Genomic DNA, 22,676 nt, shown 5'->3' on the forward strand with positions numbered 1-22,676 from the left:
TATCCTACCTGCCAACGCGCCACATGCCCCAACCTAGGCCTGCACCACCCCCCTAATCCCCCTTGATAGACTCCCCCACTACTTTCGTTCGATTGTCTTTCTTTTTGTCCTTCCGCCGGAAGGTTTTGTTCCGGGATACTCTCATAAGCGTATCGCGTCTAATGTGCCATCAAATGCTGGCAAAAAGCGACCGCCTTCCAGGCTTCCAGGCTTCTTGGACTGGAGCCGACCAATCACCTTTATTCTTCAGCATCGATCACTCTTCCGAGACTCTGCCTCTCTAATTCTCGCGATGCCAGTGGAAATTAGGGCTGTTACTTCTCCGAAATAACGGAGATTCGAAGGAACGCGAAGGGAACTTCGAAGAGCACGATGTTTCCAAGTCTACGAATCGTATGAAGTTGTACCGATAGAAACATCATGTGTTGTAAAATATTGGTATAACTTCAATCTTCCTGCTGCGGTGGCGTACTTTTCTCTTCTTCACTTTTTACACTCACTGTAATTGTATGATATATAACTTAGTAGCGAAATTTCGAAGTTCAAAGCTTTGAAACTCCGTTTCTTTTAATCTCCAAATCATTTACTACGGACACATTTACTACAAAATGAAAATGTTCATCAGCGATTGTGGGCAACAGGAGTTAAATAAAAATTAATTTCATTCCCTAATAGTATAATCATAAAAAATAATGTAAACATAACAACGCTATGAATTTAGTTCGCGTTTTCACGGGTTTCGAATCACTGTGCGATGCTAACACGCAATGTTTAGGAATCGTTCCGGTGAAAAATGGGACATGGAGATTGCTATAAGATTGTGTACGGTTCTTCTTGGATGAAGTAGTCTTTTTCGGATCCTTTCAGAATTTTAGTTCGTCGTACCATCGCTTGTCTCCGACAGAACGACATTCCAGGTTTCCCAGACGCGATAAAATTTCCTTACAGCTCGGAACGCTCTCGCTTACGTTTGTTTATGCTAGAACGGTACGTGGGCACTCTCCACTTGTCCTCGATCGTTAAGGTCGGCGAATACGAAATTTCCACCCACGCCAGCGAGACGATTTCAGCCTTCACAGACAGTGGGAACAATTGTCGAAACGATCTTGGAAGCCTGTTAACCGATTAACCAGGCGAGACGATTCGGGTTTCGTCGTTCTAATTATTCTGCACCTTTCAATGATAATTTCGTTATTAAGGGAGGTTATTACGCGACCGGTTCGCTCCTGCGAAATTCGCCGGCATCGATTCGGGCCCAGGAAAGTAAAAGGCTACGAAAGCGAGATCGCGATCCCCGATTGAAACGCTTTGAGCAACCTAACCGGCACGGCGAATCGCTCGCGGTCTAAGCAACCGCCGAAAACGCTGAATATGTATGTCCGAAAAGAGCCTACGAAAGCGAGTCTGAAATTTCTGTGTATCTCCGGCGATTCTCCGCGATCCCGAAGAATCATGATCGCCTAGGAAACAAGCAAACAGCGCGTGAACGCCGCTCCAACGAGACGGGACGCGCAATGAAATTCAAGAAATACATTTTCCGACTGAGAATAAACCGATCTTCAGAGTCTTATCGTTTCCGCATACGGAGATCAAATAGAAACGCAACATTTGTCGTGGGTTTAAGTGCGTTTGTACAAGCCAGAATGTAATATCTATGGGCAATTAAATCGGAATTGTGTTCGTACATTTGTCCGTCGTAAAAGTAGTAGTGGTAAAATATAGCGAATTGTGGAGGTGTGGAGAAAGTAGATCGAAGAAAAATGATTCAAGGATAATGGTTTTTCATGATGTACAAGTAGCGGGTACAATGTTTAATAGAGTAAAGACTTTATCTAAGAAAAACCCTCGGGACCGTGCCGTTTCTTAGATCATGTGCTTCTATTATTTCTTTGTGTCGAATCGGCTTCTGTTTGTGAAGTGGGCGATCATCTAAAATACATCATTTTTGAGGCTCACAGTTAGATTGAGCACGATAGAATCGACGACGAAGGATTGTCGCTGGGATTAAGCCACTCATTTCGCCTCGATCTCGTTCCAGCGTTTCCAGGTCTGTGTACCTTAGCTATCTCGCTACAATAAAACCGATATCTCGACTTTCCTCGCCTCCGAGCGTGTTTCACGAAGCAGATTATTCTGTTTTAACAAGCTGCTGCAGTAGCTCGAGAGAGAGAGAGAGAAAGATTTGGCTCCGCTAATCTTTGTTTAAAATGTGGGAGTCGCCGGCCACCGAGCCGATAAAATTTCGGTTCACCATGCCGCACACGTCGCGCTATCTGCGATTATATTTTATAATACAATCGACCATGCGGGCGAGATGATGTAATATCCAGTTGCGTCGGCGGATCCGTCGAGTCCCGATTTCGTCGGTATTTGCATACCAACACGGTCCTCGACGAACAAGTAAAACACAAACGTCAGGAACACGATTGACGCACTCTTTTAATCATTTATCGCTGTTCGAGAAGCGTGTCACGCAATCTTGCGCGTCATTGTTTCATCCTGATTCGTATAAAAAGATGGAGAGCATTCTTACAGGCAAGAAGATGTTTTATAGTATGCTGTTCAGCCGACTTGTCGTTTGTTACAGACCTACGCAATTGGATTTTCTATGTGGAATTCCTCTTTGAAATCGAATCGAATTAAACTGCGTAAAAATTTTTACAGATATTCTGATCTCTGGAGACTCAAATGAAACTTTAAGACTAAACGTACCACAAGGGGTCAAATATGACCCATTTTAGATTTTTTATTTGACAATTATTGAAATTGTAAAGGTGTTTTCATGGGAATTTCTTGAATATATTGTTATGACTCCAGTATACATGTATCAGCTGACGGAGGCCACCTAAATATCTCCAAACAAACAAAATATTCAAGGTATAATTAAATGGTATGAAATGGAACAATTTTTTTGTCCGGTTATTTTTTCATAGTTTTTTCAAGGTCATCGTTATTTTTTATCGGGAAAACTTATTTATTTTTATTCCATCTTGTTAATGACTTAAGCATATTCAAATGTATTTTTTCAGCCGCTATAAGATGGAATAGAAAAAATAAGTATTCCCGATAAAAAAATATCGATAACCTTGAAAAAACTATGAAAACATAAACGGACAAAAGAAACTGTTCTTGTATGATATTCCTCCTTCGATACCATTTAGATTATGCCATAAATATCTTTTGTGCCATTGAAAATAAAGGAGATATTTAGTTGGCCTCCTTCAGCTGGGACACCCTGTATATTATAGTAAAAATAACACAAAATATAAATAAATTTGATCTTGTTATTTTTATAATACTATACACATCAGTCACCTTTGATAGTCGGTAGGTTTAGTGTTTAAGAAATCGCAAACATTCGAGCAATAAATTTTGGGAGACGATTGCGAAAATATCGAGAGAAAATCGATTCCTCGGCGCGACAGTTCACTCCCGCGAGTTTCCCGAAAGAAAAAAGTCGCAGCGCAGCGGCTCTATGAACCTTTTAGGCGTTATTACGGTCTGGGGTTAATGGTTAATAAGGGGCGCGCCTTTGCTTGCCAACGGCCCTTTCACCTCCCTTCGAATATAACACGATTTTACTATAGCAGCCAGCTTGCTCGCTCGCTCGCGCGCGCCGGCTTTTAACAGAATTGCTTCTTATCACGCGACTCTCGGCGCTCTCGGCTTTTTATTTTCCATTCTACGAAAGTCCGACCGTATTTCACAAACGAAGGAATCCTCGTGGTAATTCGCCGCGTCCGTTTAGCGGGTTCGATATCTCGATTCACGGGGCTCGAACGGTTCCAAATTGGTCTGCGAATTCGACGCTCCGACGGAATACATAATTAAGAAGCTCCAGTCTCGACGATGAATCTCTCGCAGCTAACAATTTCCGATCGCGGAAGCGGAAGACGGACGCCGGAGATCGGCGCTTGAATGAATTATTTCGTTCGCTCCGTTTTGGTCGCGCGAGCTGCAGCTATAATTTCTAACGTTCTCAGCCGGGCCTTCCGAACGACGAGTGTCCGCCGATGCGCGTAATTGATATAATTTGACTGGCAATCGGTGCTATTTATTGGATGACAAAAATCATATTTTGCAGATCCTAGCTGAATTAAATCCGAACAAAGGAGAATGGTGAAATTTAAACCAGCCCTCAGAAATTGATACAAAATCAACCTCTGCAAAGCCAGTGCTAACACGAATTGATTTGCCAATTTTGTCTAAAGCAGAAGATAGTAAAGACATGCACGCCAGGCTCGTGAAACGCAAGTAGTATCGAAGCGATTGGTAGCTCGAGGGTTTACTACTATTATTAGGGAAATTATTGCTGGTTTGTGTAATATGATGAATTGCGGCTGAAAGGTGGATGGAAACAGGCAAGAGAAACGGTTTCCACGTTGTCGAGTCACAGGGCAGGCCTGTAAGCGTTCATCGTACAGCATGAACGCGATAAAACTCGGTGCACCCTGGCCTGACCCCGCCCAGAGGCTCGCCCGTCGACAACGTAGCATTAAATTAACGAATCGATTCGCGGGGAGATCAAAAGATCAGCCGCTGGGAGCGTCGAGGAAGAACCCACCGATGTGTCGTACCGTTAGACAAAACAGGAAGTCGTGGCTGGAGACGATGGTCGTCCGATTCTCTCGCTCTTTCTCGATTTGTTCGACACGGTTCTCGCGCAATTTGCATCATTATAACAAATTGCACGTCAGCGGAATCCGTCAGCTGTACAAATTCATTCACACCTCCTTCTTCATATGCCTTTGCAAGCGACGAAAATACAACGAAGTTTTAAAAATGATTTTACACAAAATGATTTTTGCCTTTTAAGATGTAAAACATAAATCAATGAAGTTTTAAAGATGATTTTGCGCTTGCTTACTTTTGAAATTTAAAATTGACGAAGTGCCTTTTAAGACGTACAGAACAAATTGAAAGAATTTGAACGGCATCGTAGTCAATTAATGTCGCGGATTAACGAGCCGAAAGATTTAGCACCTCGATAGAACCGACAGAAATAAATTGGTACAATGTGAAGTTGAAAGATCGAGGATTCACGTGCCAGTAGTCGGTCGCGTGATCGGTAGAGGGAAACAGACAAGACGCGGTTGTCCTCGTGTCGCTGCGACAGAGGAGAATGCCACGGGCTCTTTCGAGAAAAAGTAAAAGCAGAGGGTTGTCTGGCTAAAGTGTGTCGAACCCGGTCAACGACCCGCGCCACCTGCGACCCGTGCACACCTGTTCCCCGCGACTGCGTTGCAAATGAATTTCGCCGAGGTCTCGGCCAGAGCCGGGCGGTTGCTCTCCGAATTCTGGACGAGTTTCCAGTTTTCCGGGCAACGCTCCGGGACCTCCCGATCCTATGGAGAATCGATATGCTAACCGAATCGCCGAACTTTGGGACCTTCTCGGCTCAGAATTTCCTTTAATAAATTAGTTATTCTCGACGGGATGCTCGACTCCTAAATGGACCCGGGTGTCACGTACAGATTGCGGCTTTTATGCGTTTACGAGTCCCTTGATCTTCCGCAACTTGGATTCAGGTGTGTCCAACTTTCGTTAAAAAATGTTCACCAGACTTTTATCTTTTTTAAAGTATCGCAATGTATCGCCCGACGAATTTACAGTTCTGTCGAAGATAGTGTTGAACTCGCCTAACAGGGAGCGCGCGTTGTCACACGCGAATAGACCTAACACTCTATGGACTTCCTAGCCTAAAGTCGACTGCCTTACCGACTTAGAAATACGGGACTGATTAGAGCGTCCTCTTCCCATGGATGACTGTCGGTCCGAGAACTACTCGTTTAGGTAGTGTGCGAACGATGAGAGTGTCTGTGGAAATGAATGGGAGTTCCCCCGATTCGCGAGCTGTGAATCGCGATACACCGTGTTTTCGCTGACACCTGTTCCAGCCGCATCCACAGCTCGTGCACCCAACATCTTCACTTTTCCCTCGCATCCTTCGCAGCTTCAATGTTTTATTCGCATTTTTTACGTATACTCTACTATTTTCTATTTTTATTCCCTACTCCATTTTCTACATTCTTGTCTACATATATTTTTTTGCGTAGGCACTATTTCATACCTTTCCGTATTCCAAACTTTGTGTATCATCTTCTACACCCTATACATACTTCTTTATACCCTTCCATATACCTTTCAATATTCCCCATTTTCTATATCCTTCCCTGCACCCTATAATATAGGGCTCATATGGTCTCCTTTATACCTTCCCCTTCCCCCATTTCATTCCCCATTCTTCTCCTTTTATTGCTTCATTTTCCCTTCCTCTCTTTCTTCTTTATCGTTCCACTCGTTTCTCCTTCCCAAACATGAACTACCAACTGCGAACAATCGACCTAGGAAGTTTCATAAATGAAACAAGCCAGCCATCGATCTTGATATTCTAAACATGAATGAAAACTCCTATTCCAATCGTACAGTGTGCCCTAAGGTGCACCTTATTTTTCGACCATGAAATTTTGGGCACCCCCCCCCAATATTGTTCCATTTCATGAAAAAATGATATGTCAAAGTTTTAGATCGATTGGACGTCAAGAAGACGTGCCACATTGGAGTGGACCGTAGCTATAAGATGAAATTGGGAGTTATAACACAAAAAGTGTTCGTTTTTCTTAAACTTTTTGGTTTACCGACTTTTTAAACAGCTGTAGCTTTTAAACGGTAGGTTTTAGGAAAAATCTGAGATCACCTTGGCGATTGGAAATTTAATTCTCCACACTTTCATATTTCACACTTTTTTCTCCGACGCGGTCTAACGGTTCATGAAAAAAACGATATAAACTCGATAATGTTGATAGTTTTGCTTTAAGGTATTTTCGGCCGTAACTTTTGAACCGTTTGTCAAACAGGCTTACTTAGCGTGCGAAAGTCTACAAAATGAGTCCTACAGTTTTACAGAAGTTAGAAGCAGATATACAGGGTGTCTCAAAATTAGGTCCGGAGCCGAAAATGGGAGGTTCCTGAGATCATTTCAAGCGACATTTTCCTTTGAAAAAATGTCGTCCGCGGCTTCGTTAACGAGTTATTAACGAAAAACACGGACCAATCAGAGCGCGAGCTAGACGCGTGCAGCCCGGCGCGCCGGCAGCCGAGTGTCGGTGGCACGCCGCGATGTCGTAACGAACAAAAGTTTCTCGATGGTGTGAATCCTCGCCAATTTCGATAAGCTTTGGATATGTTGTCAATACCATGATTCTGAACAACATTTCCCTTTACAGTTTCTGTCGATCGGCTTTAGTTTACGACATTATTGTAAAAATTTGTAATTGTAAATCGATCGATGTACTATTTCCTATCCGATTTCGATGATCTTTGGATATGTTGTCAAGACCATAATTCTGAACAACATTTCCCTTTACAGTTTCTGTCGATCGGCTTTAGTTTACGATATTATTGTAAAAATTTGTAATTGTAAATCGATCGATGTACTATTTCCTATCCGATTTCGATAATTTTTGGATATGTTGTCAATACCATGATTCTGAACAACATTTCCCTTCACAGTTTCTGTCGATCGGCTTTAGTTTACGATATTATTGTAAAAATTTGTAATTGTAAATCGATCGATGTACTATTTCCTATCCGATTTCGATAATTTTTGGATATGTTGTCAATACCATGATTCTGAACAACATTTCCCTTCACAGTTTCTGTCGATCGGCTTTAGTTTACGACATTATTGTAAAAATTTGTAATTGTAAATCGATCGATGTACTATTTCCTGTCCGATTTCGATAAGCTTTGGATATGTTGTCAAGACCATGATTCTGAACAACATTTCCCTTGACGGTTTTTGTCGATCGGCTTTAGTTTACGATATTATTGTAAAAATTTGTAATTGTAAATCGATCGATGTACATACTATCTCCTCGCCGATGTCGATGAGCTTCATTTCAAAGGAAAAAGATATTTAAAACATCGAATTTATAACATATTTCAAAGTCATCGAAATCGGTGAGGACCCACATCATCGGCAACTTTACCCGAACGATAGAAGAAGCACAAACTTATTGAATCAAAAACTCACTTATTCAGCCGTAAATCCATTTGACTACCACATACAACCACCACACTTTTCCATAATCGTTGAACTCGTAGCACACTTTTATAACTCGTATCGATATCGAACGAAATTACTTACTCCGACGCGGAAAGAGTTCGATGCTCTTCGCGATGCCGCGCGAAACTGTGCTCTCCCAGCGTACAATGTATTCGATGAAGGCGTCGTTTAAAACAAATGAAATCGTTCTCAAGGAGATATTGATTTTTCGAGAATCATATGATTCTCGAAAACACCGATTCGAAGATTATGTAAAAGTGTGGTGGTTGTATGTGGTAGTCAAATGGATTTACGGCTGAATAAGTGAGTTTTTAATTCAATAAGTTTGTGCTTCTTCTATCGTTCGGGTAAAGTTGCCGATGATGTGGGTCCTCACCGATTTCGATGACTTTGAAATATGTTATAAATTCGATGTTTTAAATATCTTTTTCCTTTGAAATGAAGCTCATCGACATCGGCGAGGAAATAGTATGTACATCGATCGATTTACAATTACAAATTTTTACAATAATATCGTAAACTAAAGCCGATCGACAAAAACCGTCAAGGGAAATGTTGTTCAGAATCATGGTATTGACAACATATCCAAAGATTATCGAAATCGGATAGGAAATAGTACATCGATCGATTTACAATTACAAATTTTTACAATAATGTCGTAAACTAAAGCCGATCGACAGAAACTGTGAAGGGAAATGTTGTTCAGAATCATGGTATTGACAACATATCCAAAGCTTATCGAAATTGGTGAGGATTCACATCATCGAGAAACTTTTGTTCGTTACGACATCGCGGCGTGCCACCGACACTCGGCTGCCGGCGCGCCGGGCTGCACGCGTCTAGCTCGCGCTCTGATTGGTCCGTGTTTTTCGTTAATAACTCGTTAACGAAGCCGCGGACGACATTTTTTCAAAGGAAAATGTCGCTTGAAATGATCTCAGGAACCTCCCATTTTCGGCTCCGGACCTAATTTTGAGACACCCTGTATGTTCAAAATGGTAAAATATGGTAAAAATGGTATATAATAAAATCGCGTCTGTCTGTCTGTTTGTGACGGCATTAGGGATTGCAATCCCGCGATGCGGGATCCGCGTCATTAGTCCAGTCAACGAAAAATCGTAGAGGAAAATGGAAGGAACACAATTTTCAACTTTGGGACTGTGTTTGGACTAGTTAGGAGGTAAACATACTAAAAGTCCCCACTCCTAGGAGGTGAGCGGGTGCAGGGGGCACGTAGAAGATCCCTTTTTCGGTTTTCCGCTTATATTTCGGAAACTATGTGCCCCCTGCACCCCGCTCACCTCCTAGGAGTGGGGACTTTTAGTATGTTTACCTCCTAACTAGTTCAAACAAAGTCCCAAAATTAAAAATTGTGTTCCTTCCATTTTCCTCTACGATTTTTTGTTGACTGGACTAATGACGCGGGATTGCAATCCCTAGACGGCATCGACTGAGAAATCACACGACTGAGCCACAGCAATGCGTGGCCGGGTACAGCTAGTATTAAATGAAATAGTGCAAAGAGGAACATTCCTTGAGGGATGTTCAAGGGATGGTCACTCGACGCAAATACATCTGCATCGAATAACCTTAAAAATTCGCCCGTGCAATACCTCACGAAAGATTGCATACGTCAACGATTGCACGCGTCGAATTTCAAAGGAGGAAACACGAACTTTGAACGTCTCGCGAGCACTCATTCATTTCCTATGTAACGCGACACAGCCTCTGAAAGGCTAATGACGTTCTTTAGCACCGTGCACGAAGGAAGCTGAAGGCTCAACCGCCATCGGCGACGCGATGCAACTGCAACGGAGCAAGTGCGTCAAGAAGCTCGGCGCGAAGCAGTTCACGCCACGAGGATAAGTAACCCGATCCCCTCGGCGAGAAGCATCGTCGAGAGGGAAAGTGGTGCGTGGAAGCGAGCAATGAATTTTCTGTAAAGCTCCCCGACGAGAGACAACCGTCATCGCGGACGTACACGGAATGCAGAATGCAAAATGCATTTCTCGCGACCCGTTTCGCCCACGTCCTCTTTGTCGCTCGCGAGGACCCCGGGTGTCCGATTTCGATTTTAACGAGCTTTTGTGCGATGATTGCTGGCGAGTCTTTAATGACGTGCGGGGAATATCGGCCGTTGTTACTCGCTGGTACTGGAGATATAAATGTTAGCTTGTTGCATATGAAATGTTCGATTTTTATAGCAGTGACATTAAACAAACGCAATTCTGTACCCAATGTATTCTATCTAGAAATTTCAAGTCTCTTGATTGTATTACGATAAAAATAATTATTAATGTAGTTCTTGATTTTGTAGTTCTTTTTTACCATCAACGACTAGTAAGTTAATTAATCATCATATTTTGATCAAAAATCACATAATTCTCAAAATCGTCAATAAGTTATTTTTCCAGACATAAAAGGAATGCACGACAGTCACGTTGATCGACGTTGAAATAGACTTTATTTAAAAGTAAAATTATGCAATGAATATAAAACTATGAAAGTAACACAGGTTGCCTTACAAAAATGACAAGAATTAATTTATTTAGACTTTGCGCGGTTCTTATTATAACGTGTGCTCTAATAAAGATATTTATGAAATTATTTCTTATGAATGCATCTTTATAGTTATTATTATTTTTGTTTTATATTATATAAAATATATAATATTATATACAATAAAATAAAAGTACTAGTTATTATTATAGTCTATATTTATTGTTACTAAACGTACCACAACCGGTCAAATGACCAGCTCTAGATTTTTTATTTCATAATTGACAAATGCTATTGCATTTCTTGATAGAAACGTTTTATAAGAGTTGCATTCTGAAATCGGACATTTCATATGCAACAACCTAAAACTCGGTGAGTTCTTTCGTACCTTTTTCTAAAAAGACTATTAAGGGGTGGAAGGAATTTGTATTTAACCACTGCTACATACCTCGAATCGATGCAGAATATTTTTATTTTGCATAAAGATCCGCAGTCTACTTACAACTATCGAAATTCATCTGAGAGCTGCACGCATGAAATTCAAACGGCGACATACCTGAGAGGACTGTCCGAGAGCAAAACATTTCTGAAATACTCTCAGAAACTCTCAGATGGACACGTACTTCTTACGAGTGCTGAAAAGTGGATTTTGCTTGAGGAAGAGACACAGGAGCGGGGTCCTCGAAAAAAGGAGAATGCGTGACGTGAATCGCGAGGCTGCATCCGCGGCAGCATCGACAGGGATGCATAATGTGCATCCGGCGAGACACGCTCGAGCTGCGACTATTGTCTACCGCAGCGAAAACTCGCGCAACGCTCCGAAACGCGTGGCGCGAGTGTCTGCAAAGTCCGATCGCTCCCCGTTCCGTCGCTTTCTATTCCCAACGATCGAATGGACCGTCGATCCCGTCGACCGGCCACGAAATCGGAACACCTTCGAGTTTATATCTCGAAAGTTTCCTCAGACGACACGGGAATGCTAATCGCACTGAAATGCCGCGAGAAATGATTTATGTCGCGATTGTTCCTATATTTCACGGCTTGTTCCGGCATCGGCTATTCCCTGACACATGTTCCAGGAAAAAAACCATCGCAGAAAGAAATAGGAGCAGGCTGACACGCCAGGCTCGAGTACTTTTCTCTTTCTTGAACCTGGTCGGCAGCCTTTCGCCGCTAGTTATATAGTTGCAGAAGTCCACATACTAGACTGATACTAGAAATTTCAAGCGGTCAAGTCAAATTGTGGGTTTGTAGATTTTATGAAAGAACTAGCATAATTCCCGTTGAAAATTTTTAAAAAATACCCCACGTTTTTAAAACGGACTAAAACGTATAAAATAATTTTTTCTAGCCCCATTCAGATAGTCCTGAAAATTTGTGATTGTGAACTTTTAATAGCCATGAAAATACTTGTAAGATTTAAAACGAAAAACGTGGGGCGCAAGGTAATATAATACATTAGTAAAAAGGAGTGTAGAGAGTAGCTGCCGTTGAGAAAACTCGCACAACAGTTCATATCATTTGCAGTGGAATAAAATCGTTAGTGATTTAGATGAACTGTTCATGCATCAATTATTTTGCTGAGCTATTTTTAAAATTTCTAGTCTCTAGCTCATCGGGAAGTTAGTTTAAAATTAATTGCAAAATTTGTACCGAACAGACAGACAAACAAACAGACAGATAAGAAAGCGAGCTAATAAAAACGTGGTAAAATCAACGGTTGGCTTATTTCTGCAGGTATGCCACTAATTTATTTTTAGCACTTAACCCTGTAGGATTTCCGAAATAAAAAAACATATTCGTGCACCCCTTTGGGCTACCTTTGGCCTACTTGTGTACCAAATTTCAGCTTCCAGAGAAACACAACAGAGAAACTGTCAATTATACATACAATAAGAATAGACCTCGATGAGGAGACGACGTTTCTTGTATTTGTTTCATAAAATTGATTTAGTGCGTTCATGACAAAAGTGGACGGTTAATGAAAGCTAATTAAAACACCGCGTACGTCTATGCAAAATAAAAACAGTCTGTCAATTACCCTCATTCAGGATGTAAATAAAACAGTACCTCTTAATCATTTTAATGACTCGAGAATAACATAACCCGTTACTTCTCGTGACGTGTTCATTGTTTAGCGTATCGTCTATTCATTGCTGTCATAAATGCATAAAGCCCCGCAGTCTGCTAATTAGACAACGTAACTTTCCCTGGTGGGAACTTTGAAATCTGAAATTCGTTCGTTCGAGTTGCGTAACGCCGAAGGTAATTAATTGGAACGGGAAGTTTAATACGCGAAAAACATTCGATTCGCAATTAAAAGCGACGTGTCCGTCGAACTACCTTGTACATTTAGAATTAATTAAAAACCGATGAGAATCGAGAGGCTAATTGTTTGTTTGTTACTCACCCTGTCCTGTATCCTGACGTTCTCCTGTCCCCTCTTCAGGCTGGGAGCCCGCAGGACCTTGCTCGTGACTGGTGGTTCCATCATGGTGATAGACTCTGCTCTCTCGTCAGGATTTCATCCCTGATGGAGACTCTGCTCTCTCACTTCATCTTCTGGAAAAATGAACAGCGAAGTGGTCAGGTTAGAGACGTGATTGCGAAATAAATAAATAGGAGAAAAAGGGGAAGGAGGACATGGTTGAAACGCAATAAGACCCACGAAAGACACCGACCAGCCGGCTAGAATATTAGAACCCGTCATTTTGACGGGTCTCGTAAACCTAGTGTTGAATATAAGTTATCGTTACTATACTTTACACATTCATTTACTGGACTGCGGATCTTTACGCATTCGTGACTCATGAAAATGTTCAAAAAAGGCTAGAATATAAACTTCGATAGAATTTTGTACAATTTTCTTAAAATTTGTCGGCAAAAATTGGAAAATGCATAAACATCCGCAGTCTAATCACCTGGCACGGTTTTAAGTAACCAAGTCAGGAGTGACAGGATGTGAGAAAAGTGATTGACCGATCTTTTCTATCTACGCGCGTACAAGCATTTTATCCTGACACCGTCAAAGGGCTCACTGATAATGAGTCGAGTGCAAAGGTGTCCGACACCGAAACCTTGACTCAACGAAACCGAAGTCGACCGTGCTCTCGCGATTGGCGGAGTACAGGGGCGAACGACCGTGAAGCAATCTGGATTAAAAAGAAAAGCGAAACGGTGTCACCATCCTCGCGACTCGATTGGCAATAAATAGCAGGTCGTTGGGCGAAAGTAAGAGTAAAGGTGCGCGAATGTGAGCGCGGTTGTTCGATCGCGCTCTCTCTCTCTCTCGCTCGCGATCGTGGGAGATCGAGACCTACGCGAATTCCAGCTCTCGAGCACTCTCGAACAGGCGCACAGCTGGTCGTTGCAAACGCGAGGAATGGATAACGGTATGCAACGGGAGTTAACGGAAGATAATGCACGAACAGGTACAGGTACAGGTACAGGTACAGGTACAGGGAGCCAGCTCGCTCGAGAGAGGATTCCTCGAATGTCGATCCCGCCTCTCTCGATTTCCCTTGGCTAACGCCTCCGAGCATTGCAACCGGGAGACCTAAGAGAACCTAGGGGGTCCAAGGGGACAGGGACGGGAATATCGCAGCTCGGAATCGAACCGGTGCAGCCTCCAGGGCTCGTGACATTCTTATCGAGCTTACGTCAACAGCCCTTGCCGTCGGGACTACCGATTTTCTTAGCCGGGACTGGACTATTCGCGTTCCACAATCGTACTCGCCGAATCACCGCACAAATTCTCACCTGCCAGATGGAAATATTACGAACACACAAAATTATTAACGCTAAACCTGCCGCCGCCGCACAGTGGGCCAGAAACCGATCTTGTTGGACAAAAAGCTGCCGACAACTCAGTTTTTCATTGATTCAATTGGATTTTTTTTTTAAATGTTCGTGAAGGACTATACTTTGATGACGTGCTGCGCGAAAATCGTTAACTGCGTCATGGAAGTGAAGTACTAGCTACATTTGAACTGCCAATTGGTTTGTATTCAGAAGAGCCACAAGAGGCAAATTATAAAGTCTTCAGGAAATCACGAGCTAAAAACTCCCGAATGTGTTGCCGCAAAAAGACAAATATAGATATTATATGGCATATGTTATTATCATCCGATCCACTTATAAGCTCTCTAAGAATAAAGGATGGCAAGCACAAGGAAGTTCTTTCTCAAGAATCGAAAACGCTGCTGTTGGATCAATAAATTAATGGTAAGTGCCGAATGTAATTCCATTCAATTGGTAATTCTCAGGGCCAGATTTACAGTTTAAAATTTTGCGGTTTAGGGTTCAGGGTTAAGAAGTGTCGGCAACTCAGCTGGGACATGCAAATTTATGGTATGGTCGGATGAAGTATCGGAGTTATTGGGCTTTGTGGATAAGCATTCTTGATTGTGACAGTTAACGCTTTTTCGTGCAGCACGTTATCAAAGTACATAGTTCATTTCGACGGAAGACACCGTTTAGGCATTTTTGCTTAGAAGTTTGTCTACATTCATTTAGGCAGAGGCTCCTCTGTTTCTTCTCGAAAAGTCGCTTTCCCGCTCGCTGAACAGGATCGATCGCCCTCAGACTAATTAAAATATTGACACGACATACGGTCCACATCGTGCGCACAGGTTCGAGGTTCTCTAACGAGAGGAAATCTGGTCGGCGCTCGACAGGGAAAATTTGCGAGTCTGAATTTCTGATGAATTCCAAAGGTGTTTGCAGCGGGGCCGCGTGCGACACATCGTCGACCGTGAACCACAAGAAAAGTTTCGCGCTACAGCGACTGCGAGAAGGGACACGGATACGGCTTCCATCGGCGGCAGAGAGCAGTTTAGCATGACACGAAATCGATAAAGCACGATATTAACCTCTCGTTTCTTATAGCCCTGTCAGCAGCTAATGGTCGTCGGGGCTGCCGTCCAGGAATTGCCGAGATAGGATCGGAGAGAGATCGAGCGGACGAAAAACTTTGTCTCTGCGAATATACTGGGTGACCACCGACAAAATCCTAACGAAACCGCGAACAAATTATATCATTGAATAATATTACACATACAGTCTGTTTCATAAGAGCGTACTATATTTGGGTTATGTATCTTCGAAGAAACTCTTCGCGTGAGATGATAAAATAAACATTCAAGGGGTCCCCTAATACGATTTCGAAGAGATCTGTTAGTTTGTTGAAAACCTTCGAGAGTGAAACAGTTTTTCGTTATAAGTTGCGCGTACGCCAAGCGATTTGAGGCAGACTTTCTGTGTTGCCATCCAAAAGGTCCGAAAGTGTCTTTTGCATCGGATTGACCATCTCGGTCTCCACATAACAATCCAATTGAAAACGTGTGGGCATACATGAAGCAAAAGCTTAGAGAAAAACATATTCATGAAGTGAAAAGTATAAGTTTCCAAATAAGAAAGATATGGAGGTCATTGCCGGTATGATATGCTGAAAAATTGGCAGAAAGATACCAAAACGTTGCGAAGCAATAATCGCAAACGCAAGAGATTGGACCCACTACATATTAAGTAAGAGCGTAATAGTACTTTAAATATACATACTTTTTAATTATCTATAAATCTTCTACATAAAGTTGGTTCCTTCGTAGATCTCGAAACAGACTGTATACTCTTATAAAATCATTCAAATGTCATGATCGGACTACGACCAATTCGACAATCTCGAAAATCGATTTCTTCGTTCCTCGGTTTTCTATCGACATGTTGTACACCGATTGACGGATCTCGTCCGCCAACGACTTTTTAATTGCATCGAGCACAACGCAACTTTCGGCTCCGATACGCTTAATTGCGACCTCGAATCTCTCCCCGACGGCAAAGGCGACGGACTCGTAAATCAAATCCCGCGCCCGGAATTCCGGCTGCGGCGTTACGTCCGACGAAATAAGAAAACTACTCCCTCCGTAGCCTAACAAATTTGCGATTTGCAAATGTCCTGTCGAACCGTGTATCGGATTCCGATAATCAATGTATCGACTTCCGTTAACCCATATTTCACCTAACCGGCCTCCGTTTCGACTCTGAATTGTACTTCAACGTGGGGATTCGAGTATACAGCGAAAAAGTGTGGGGAACATTGTGGTTCCCGATAATGAAATCCGAGTCATACGAGTAATGTGAATTTTTGAGATGCACAGTGTGTAAAATTCCGGTTCCATTAATTAGAGTACAGTACAGTCTTGAGCTAAGAAAAACCCTCGGGTCCGTGCTGTTTCTTAGACCGTGTAGCTCTACTCTGTTTAGTGACCTCGTCGGACGTAGAAAATCAGTTACCCCCACTATCGAGCTCCGGCAGGCGAGGTGGGGGTAGCTGATTTTCCCAGGTCTGAATTAAACCATTAAATACAGTTCAAATTATAAATATTTCCTTTTATCGATCGTAATGTTGTTAACAAATAATATTAATGCTATGAAATATTATTAAATATGAAATGATCATTTCAATGATCGAACCAGTGCGCCGATAACATTAATATTATTTGTTAGTTCAAATTATATCGCGTTTAGAGTCACTTTAATATGGAAAATGCCACGAATAAGATATTCCATAAACCACAACGTGATAATTGAAGCATATTGTGCATCAATTGATACCACAAGATTTAAATATGCACTTTTTAGGCTTAGCTATACAGGGTTAAGGTAGCGAATGAAAGATTGTCGAGTTTACAGTCGCTTGCAGGGAACTTCCGAAAAATGGAAAAGCATGGCGAGAGGAAAATCGAGAAAGGAGCAGGAAGATGCGCGCATACCGAGCCAATTACCGGTCGCATTTTAGCGTACGCGTTGCCGGGTTCGTTGTCGAGTGAATTTATGGGCTGTCGAGTCTCGGGAGCGAATGAACCGCGTCGTTTTGGCTCGCGGCGTCGTTGAACGCGTCTTTAACAGACCGTTGATGAGGTTTGTCCATTAATACGTATCGGATGTCGCGGGCTCCGATGGGAAGAAGGGCCTGGCCCGCTCCGCTCTGTCTTGTCCTGTCCCGTGCTGTCCTGGCACTCCGCCAAATATTCGAAAATCGGGGGGACGAGGCTGCGGTATTTCGACGGGATCGAGTATCGTCGATTCGATGAAAGTTATGCCCCCGTTGGTTCGCTCCTTCTATAGCGTCGACGGTGCCGAGGATCGTCGAGGATCCTGAGGACTCGCCTAAACGACAAATCATCGGTCTAGCGTCCTTTCCTTCTTAAAATTAGGATTTTCAAGAATCTTCGCAGAAGTTCTGTTTGAACAGTGAAACGTGGCTCTGTCTACATTTTGTCTATCGCATTCCATCATTTTTGGAAAGTTTATGATCAATAGCAATAACAATTCCAATCGTGAGCCAACAAATTGCTTAAGATTATGAAAACGGTGTTTCCTGGAAGATTTTTCCAAATACAATTCCCTGGAACGACACATGGTCAATAGCAATAACAATTTCTATCGTGAACCAACAATTTGCTTAAGATTATTAAAACAGTGATTCCTGGAAGATTTTTCCAAATAGAATTGTGATTGAGGTGTCCTCCTTTTGTACGCGGTGGGCGAATGGCTCGTATTTTCGAAAGCAGCTGTTCGAACGGTTCCGGGTACCGTATCGTACTAGATGTGTTTAATCTCCAGCGTGAATTGCTCCTCGAGGAGGACTGATAAGGGAAACAGGGCGAAGAGAGAAGAGTGAGCACGCGACCACACGTGCACGTATCTCTACCGCGCGTGCCAAAGTGTGCAAGCGAAAGAGAGAGATAGAACGAACGACCGAGCGAGAAACCAGCTGCTCGAGAAATTTCTCGCGAAACTTTTCCGCGAATCCTCGTCCTCTATTTCGCCTCGGTTGGAAAAACGGTGGCGTCGCGCTGCTGGGACAGGCGTCGACCAAAATAAAGCGTCCCGAAGCTTCTTCTTTCGGTCGAACCACTTAGGTGCCCGCGAAACTTCTTCGGCTTGCAACGGATACCAATCTCCCGATCTCGAAGAAGTTAGGGCTGAGAAGTATGCGAAATAAAATTGCTACCGAAGTGGTAGATTCCGAATCTTTCATGTTATAAGTGATCGAAATGAATTTCTCTCAACGATAACATTTACCAACAAGAAAATTTAAAACCGTTCTGTATTTAACATGTTTGCACAAATTCCCATTATAAGACTATAAATTAATATATTAGCGCGTAAAGAATGGGCATTCCAAGAAATTTTGTAATATTGTTTCGAGGAGAATTAACAAATTATTGAAAGAAATGCAGTAAATGGGTACCCGATTGACTACACAAGGGTTAAAGGGGCGCGGACGTTTCCATGGAGTCAGAGCGACGTCGGGGAGGTGGTGCTCGTTATCGACGCGTGGCGTTATCTAATTAATTATACGGTGGATTAACGTTGAACAAATTAATTCGCCGACGGGCGACGTAATTTATTTCGCATTGTCCCGTAATTGGCCGGGGCTGAATGAAAGAGAAAGCTTTCCGTGAATCGCGCGGGCCGACGATTGAAAAAGGGAATGCAAATCTCGGTGTCTCGATCCCCGTCGCCTTATACGTCACACGTACACACACATACATACACTGCGAGTGCCGTCGAACCTTGTCGGCGACGTAATTAATCGATGTGCGGTAACACCCGTCGATTAATCAAACGGTGGACTAAGAGCGACGGTATTAACGACTCGTTAACGTCGTCGGTTACGTCAGCGACAATCTTCGCGGAAAGGGGATGCTGCACGGAGAAAGTGGACGTGGGTGGCCGACGATTGCGCTCGTCTCGTAAATCTCCGCGTCGCGACGGTGACACGATGCTCTGCTCGTAAAATTACGAGTTCAAGGATGGCCTCGAAGGCCGTCGACGAAGAAATGATGACGAACGAGAGACCGTGTTCGCCCCCGTGCGAATTCCTCCAGAAGAGACCAGAAACATCGTAAAACCGTGGAAAGCGCCATAAACTAGCCAGTCTCATTCACTTCCTATTGGGATCGTTACGGAATTGAAAGAACGAACACGAACATATTAGAAGAGGCATTATCCGCACGAAAATTGGAGAAAGCAGCCGTAATTTGATTGGTATGTAATACGATTGCGTGAGAGACCTTTCCTACCTGATGGATCCGACGATCCTCTTTCCAATCGATAGAAAATTGATACAATAAAATTTCTTTGTTAATGGAAAACATAATGATCGGAGGGCTGACCTAGTTTTAGAGATATTTACATTCAGGCAACTGGTGGACTAATATTTCGCGAATGAAGTTGGACCAAACTCTAATTAAGGAAACTGAAGAGCCAAGTCCAGCTAAGAGAACCAAAGAGTAAAGAGCACGAAATACCTTCGGAAATAACGAAGAATCGCAAAAGAATCGATCAACATACCAGGTCATTCAGAAAGTTCGTAGCTTGACACGAAGATGATATTAGTAGCAGCAAAACATACCGTTGTCGCAAAACATCCGTCCTTGATGTGAACATACCAATCATTCCAAATCGATCTGTCAAATAGCTTGCTTCAGGCAGCTGATTGAAGTAGACGTGTTTGCTATTGAATATTGAATATTTATATAAAAAAGGATTAAGCGGAAAGGAAAATTTTGATGATATGGTGAATGTGTTAGGGGACAGTGCACCTTCATATGCAATGGTAAAAAAATGGGTTGCTCTATTTGAACATGGTTGTACAGGCATTAATGATGATCCACGTTCAGGATGTCTATAAAATGCAACCATTTCAGAAATTATTGATCATGTCCATGATTTGGTTTTGGAAGATCGCCGACTAACTGTGATTGATTTAGCTGAGGCCACAGGCATCTCGACATGAAATCTTAACTAATGAATTGGGAATGAGAAAGCTATTGACAAGATAGGTCCCGCATTCGTTAAATTCGGATCAAAAACGCATTCGCGTGAAACGTTCCCAACAACACTTAGATCGTTTGCAAAAAAATAAAACTGACTTTGTGCGTCGATTTGTAACCATGGATGAGACTTGGGTTCACCACTATGATCCTGCATTGCGACAACAAACCGCAGAGTTGATGAGCCGGGTTGTTCAGCTCCAAAGCAGCCAAAGTGGTCAAAATCGACAAAGAATGTCATGGCATCCGTTTTTTGGGATGCAAAAGGAATTTTATTAATTGATTACCTTCAAACCAGGAAAACAATAACAGGAGAGTACTACTCAAACCTTTTGGATCAACTGGATGCACAAATTCGGGATAAGAGACCTGGCTTAGCGAAGAAAAAACTCATTTTTCACCAGGACAATGTACCGGCTCACAAAGGTGTTCTTGCAATGGTCAAATTGAAGGAGTACTGAGTACGCTATGAATTGTTGGAGTATCCACCACATTCACCACACCTGGCCTCCTTAGACTTCCACTTCTTCTCAAACATAAAAAAATTCCTACGTGGCAGGCGTTTTTCATCGAATGAAGAAGTTATCGAGAAAAATCATTTCAGAGATGGGGCAAATGAATTAGAAAATCGCTGGAAAAAATGTATTAAGCTTAAGGGAGAATATACTATAGAATGAATGTATTTTGACACGTTAGTTCATGTCATTTCATTGTTGGGCTACGAACTTTCTGAATGACCTAGTGTGAGATATATTTAGACACGGTCCGCTGCAATAACCGAAACACTCGACGCGACGCGACGCGACGGTCCCAGAGTTTGGGTGTCATCGGACACCACTTCGGGACCGTCTCGAGAGCGAACCACGACCATTGACAGGGCAATCTTTGTATAAACACTTTAGTTTCCGTATCGTTTTACCATATCATTCACACCTAGTAATTTCCATAGCCTAAACATAGTTTTACCAAAGCGCTCCTACTCCTACGACCAATATGCACCACCCACTCACCAATAGCAATCACTTCTTCATCCCCATACACTTTTAGATAACCAATAAGGAAAGACGCCGAGTCGACCATATACACAACGCGACACGAAAAATCAGAACACAAAAATCACTCGAAGCGACAACTACTCTAACTTCTATTTCGAACCTCATCATTTGTTGTACTTGTTAAGTTTTAAATATAGATAAGGTGTTAACTTCCAAGACTCGAACTCATTTTCAACTACATAGTCGGTGTTATCCCCATAACACCGTCAAAGCCCCGAATATCGTCGCGAGCAAGCGGAACGGGCTTTACGACCCCGCGAAGTTCGGTATACGGACTTGCAGTATTTCGGACGCTTCAGCTAGTAAATTCTATGGCGCTAAATGAAAAATCAGAAGCGAAGTAGAGCCTCAGAGCAAATATTCATCGCCTTACCATCGAAATAGCGCCGGTAGGTCTTATCTAACGGTAGAACGAACAGAAGGCAGATGACACGTTTTATCGTCGAGGCGGTGGCAGCCGATAAGGTGACGCCAAGCCGCTGATACAATCGAGAATATCCGAGGATCGTTATGTAAAACAGCCGTCCGTAGTTTCTGGGAGAGGAACCGCGAAGCAGCAGCCGGAATTCGAGCGGATTTTTCAATTTCCCTCCGGCAGTCGAAGAGGAGGAGAGAGGAAACGGTTGTCTCGTGCCAGAGGAATCGCGTCCCACCTCGAATTCGATACGAGATCGCGGTACGTGATCCAATCTTGTCGTCCGAAGAGAGTCTGAGGAGAAGGTTCCTCCTCCGGCCTCGAAGCACTCGGTTAAATCGATTTCCGATCGGTTCTCGCTCGTTTTTCGTCCTTCTGCTCTCTCGGTGTTTCGCGAGCCTTTTCGAGGACGACGACGACAGGACACAACGGGACACGCTGTGATTGAACATCGGCAAACACTGACCCGTTTCCTTCGAACCCAACGATCTTCCCTGCGGCGAAGCCCTCCGTTCGATTATGGACGAAGTGGGTTACCGACGACTGGAAACATGGCACACGAGGAATTAGGTTGCATAAAAGAGACCGTCGAATTTTCCGGTGGTTGGACCCTTTCGCGGAAAAGAGGACGCGCCTGCGAATTTTTTCTCAAGGAACCTCTGGTCGCGCTCGACCCTTGGAGAGCCGAGAAATGGGAGTCGAATTTATTCTTCTGGATTTATTCATTAATTTCTGCGTTGAATATAATATACTACTAAAGCATCTGAGAAATAGAACAAGATCAAAGTAATTTATTG

At 42.9% G+C, this 22,676-nt stretch overlaps 1 protein-coding gene across 6 annotated transcripts in view; it reads right to left on the reverse strand.

Moving 5' to 3' along the window:
• The window catches only part of LOC143208238 (uncharacterized), a 133,179-nt gene that overhangs the window by 74,023 nt on the left and 36,480 nt on the right, over positions 1 to 22,676 (reverse strand). For all 6 annotated transcript variants that reach the window (XM_076422451.1, XM_076422449.1, XM_076422450.1 and 3 more), the window contains exon 2: positions 12,978 to 13,129. In XM_076422451.1, coding sequence (XP_076278566.1) covers positions 12,978 to 13,061 — 84 coding nt within the window. In that variant the 5' untranslated portion in view covers positions 13,062 to 13,129. The remainder of the gene's footprint in view (positions 1 to 12,977; positions 13,130 to 22,676) is intronic.

This window comes from Lasioglossum baleicum, chromosome 4 (assembly GCF_051020765.1).
Source record: "Lasioglossum baleicum chromosome 4, iyLasBale1, whole genome shotgun sequence".
Lineage (NCBI taxonomy): Eukaryota > Metazoa > Arthropoda > Insecta > Hymenoptera > Halictidae > Lasioglossum > Lasioglossum baleicum.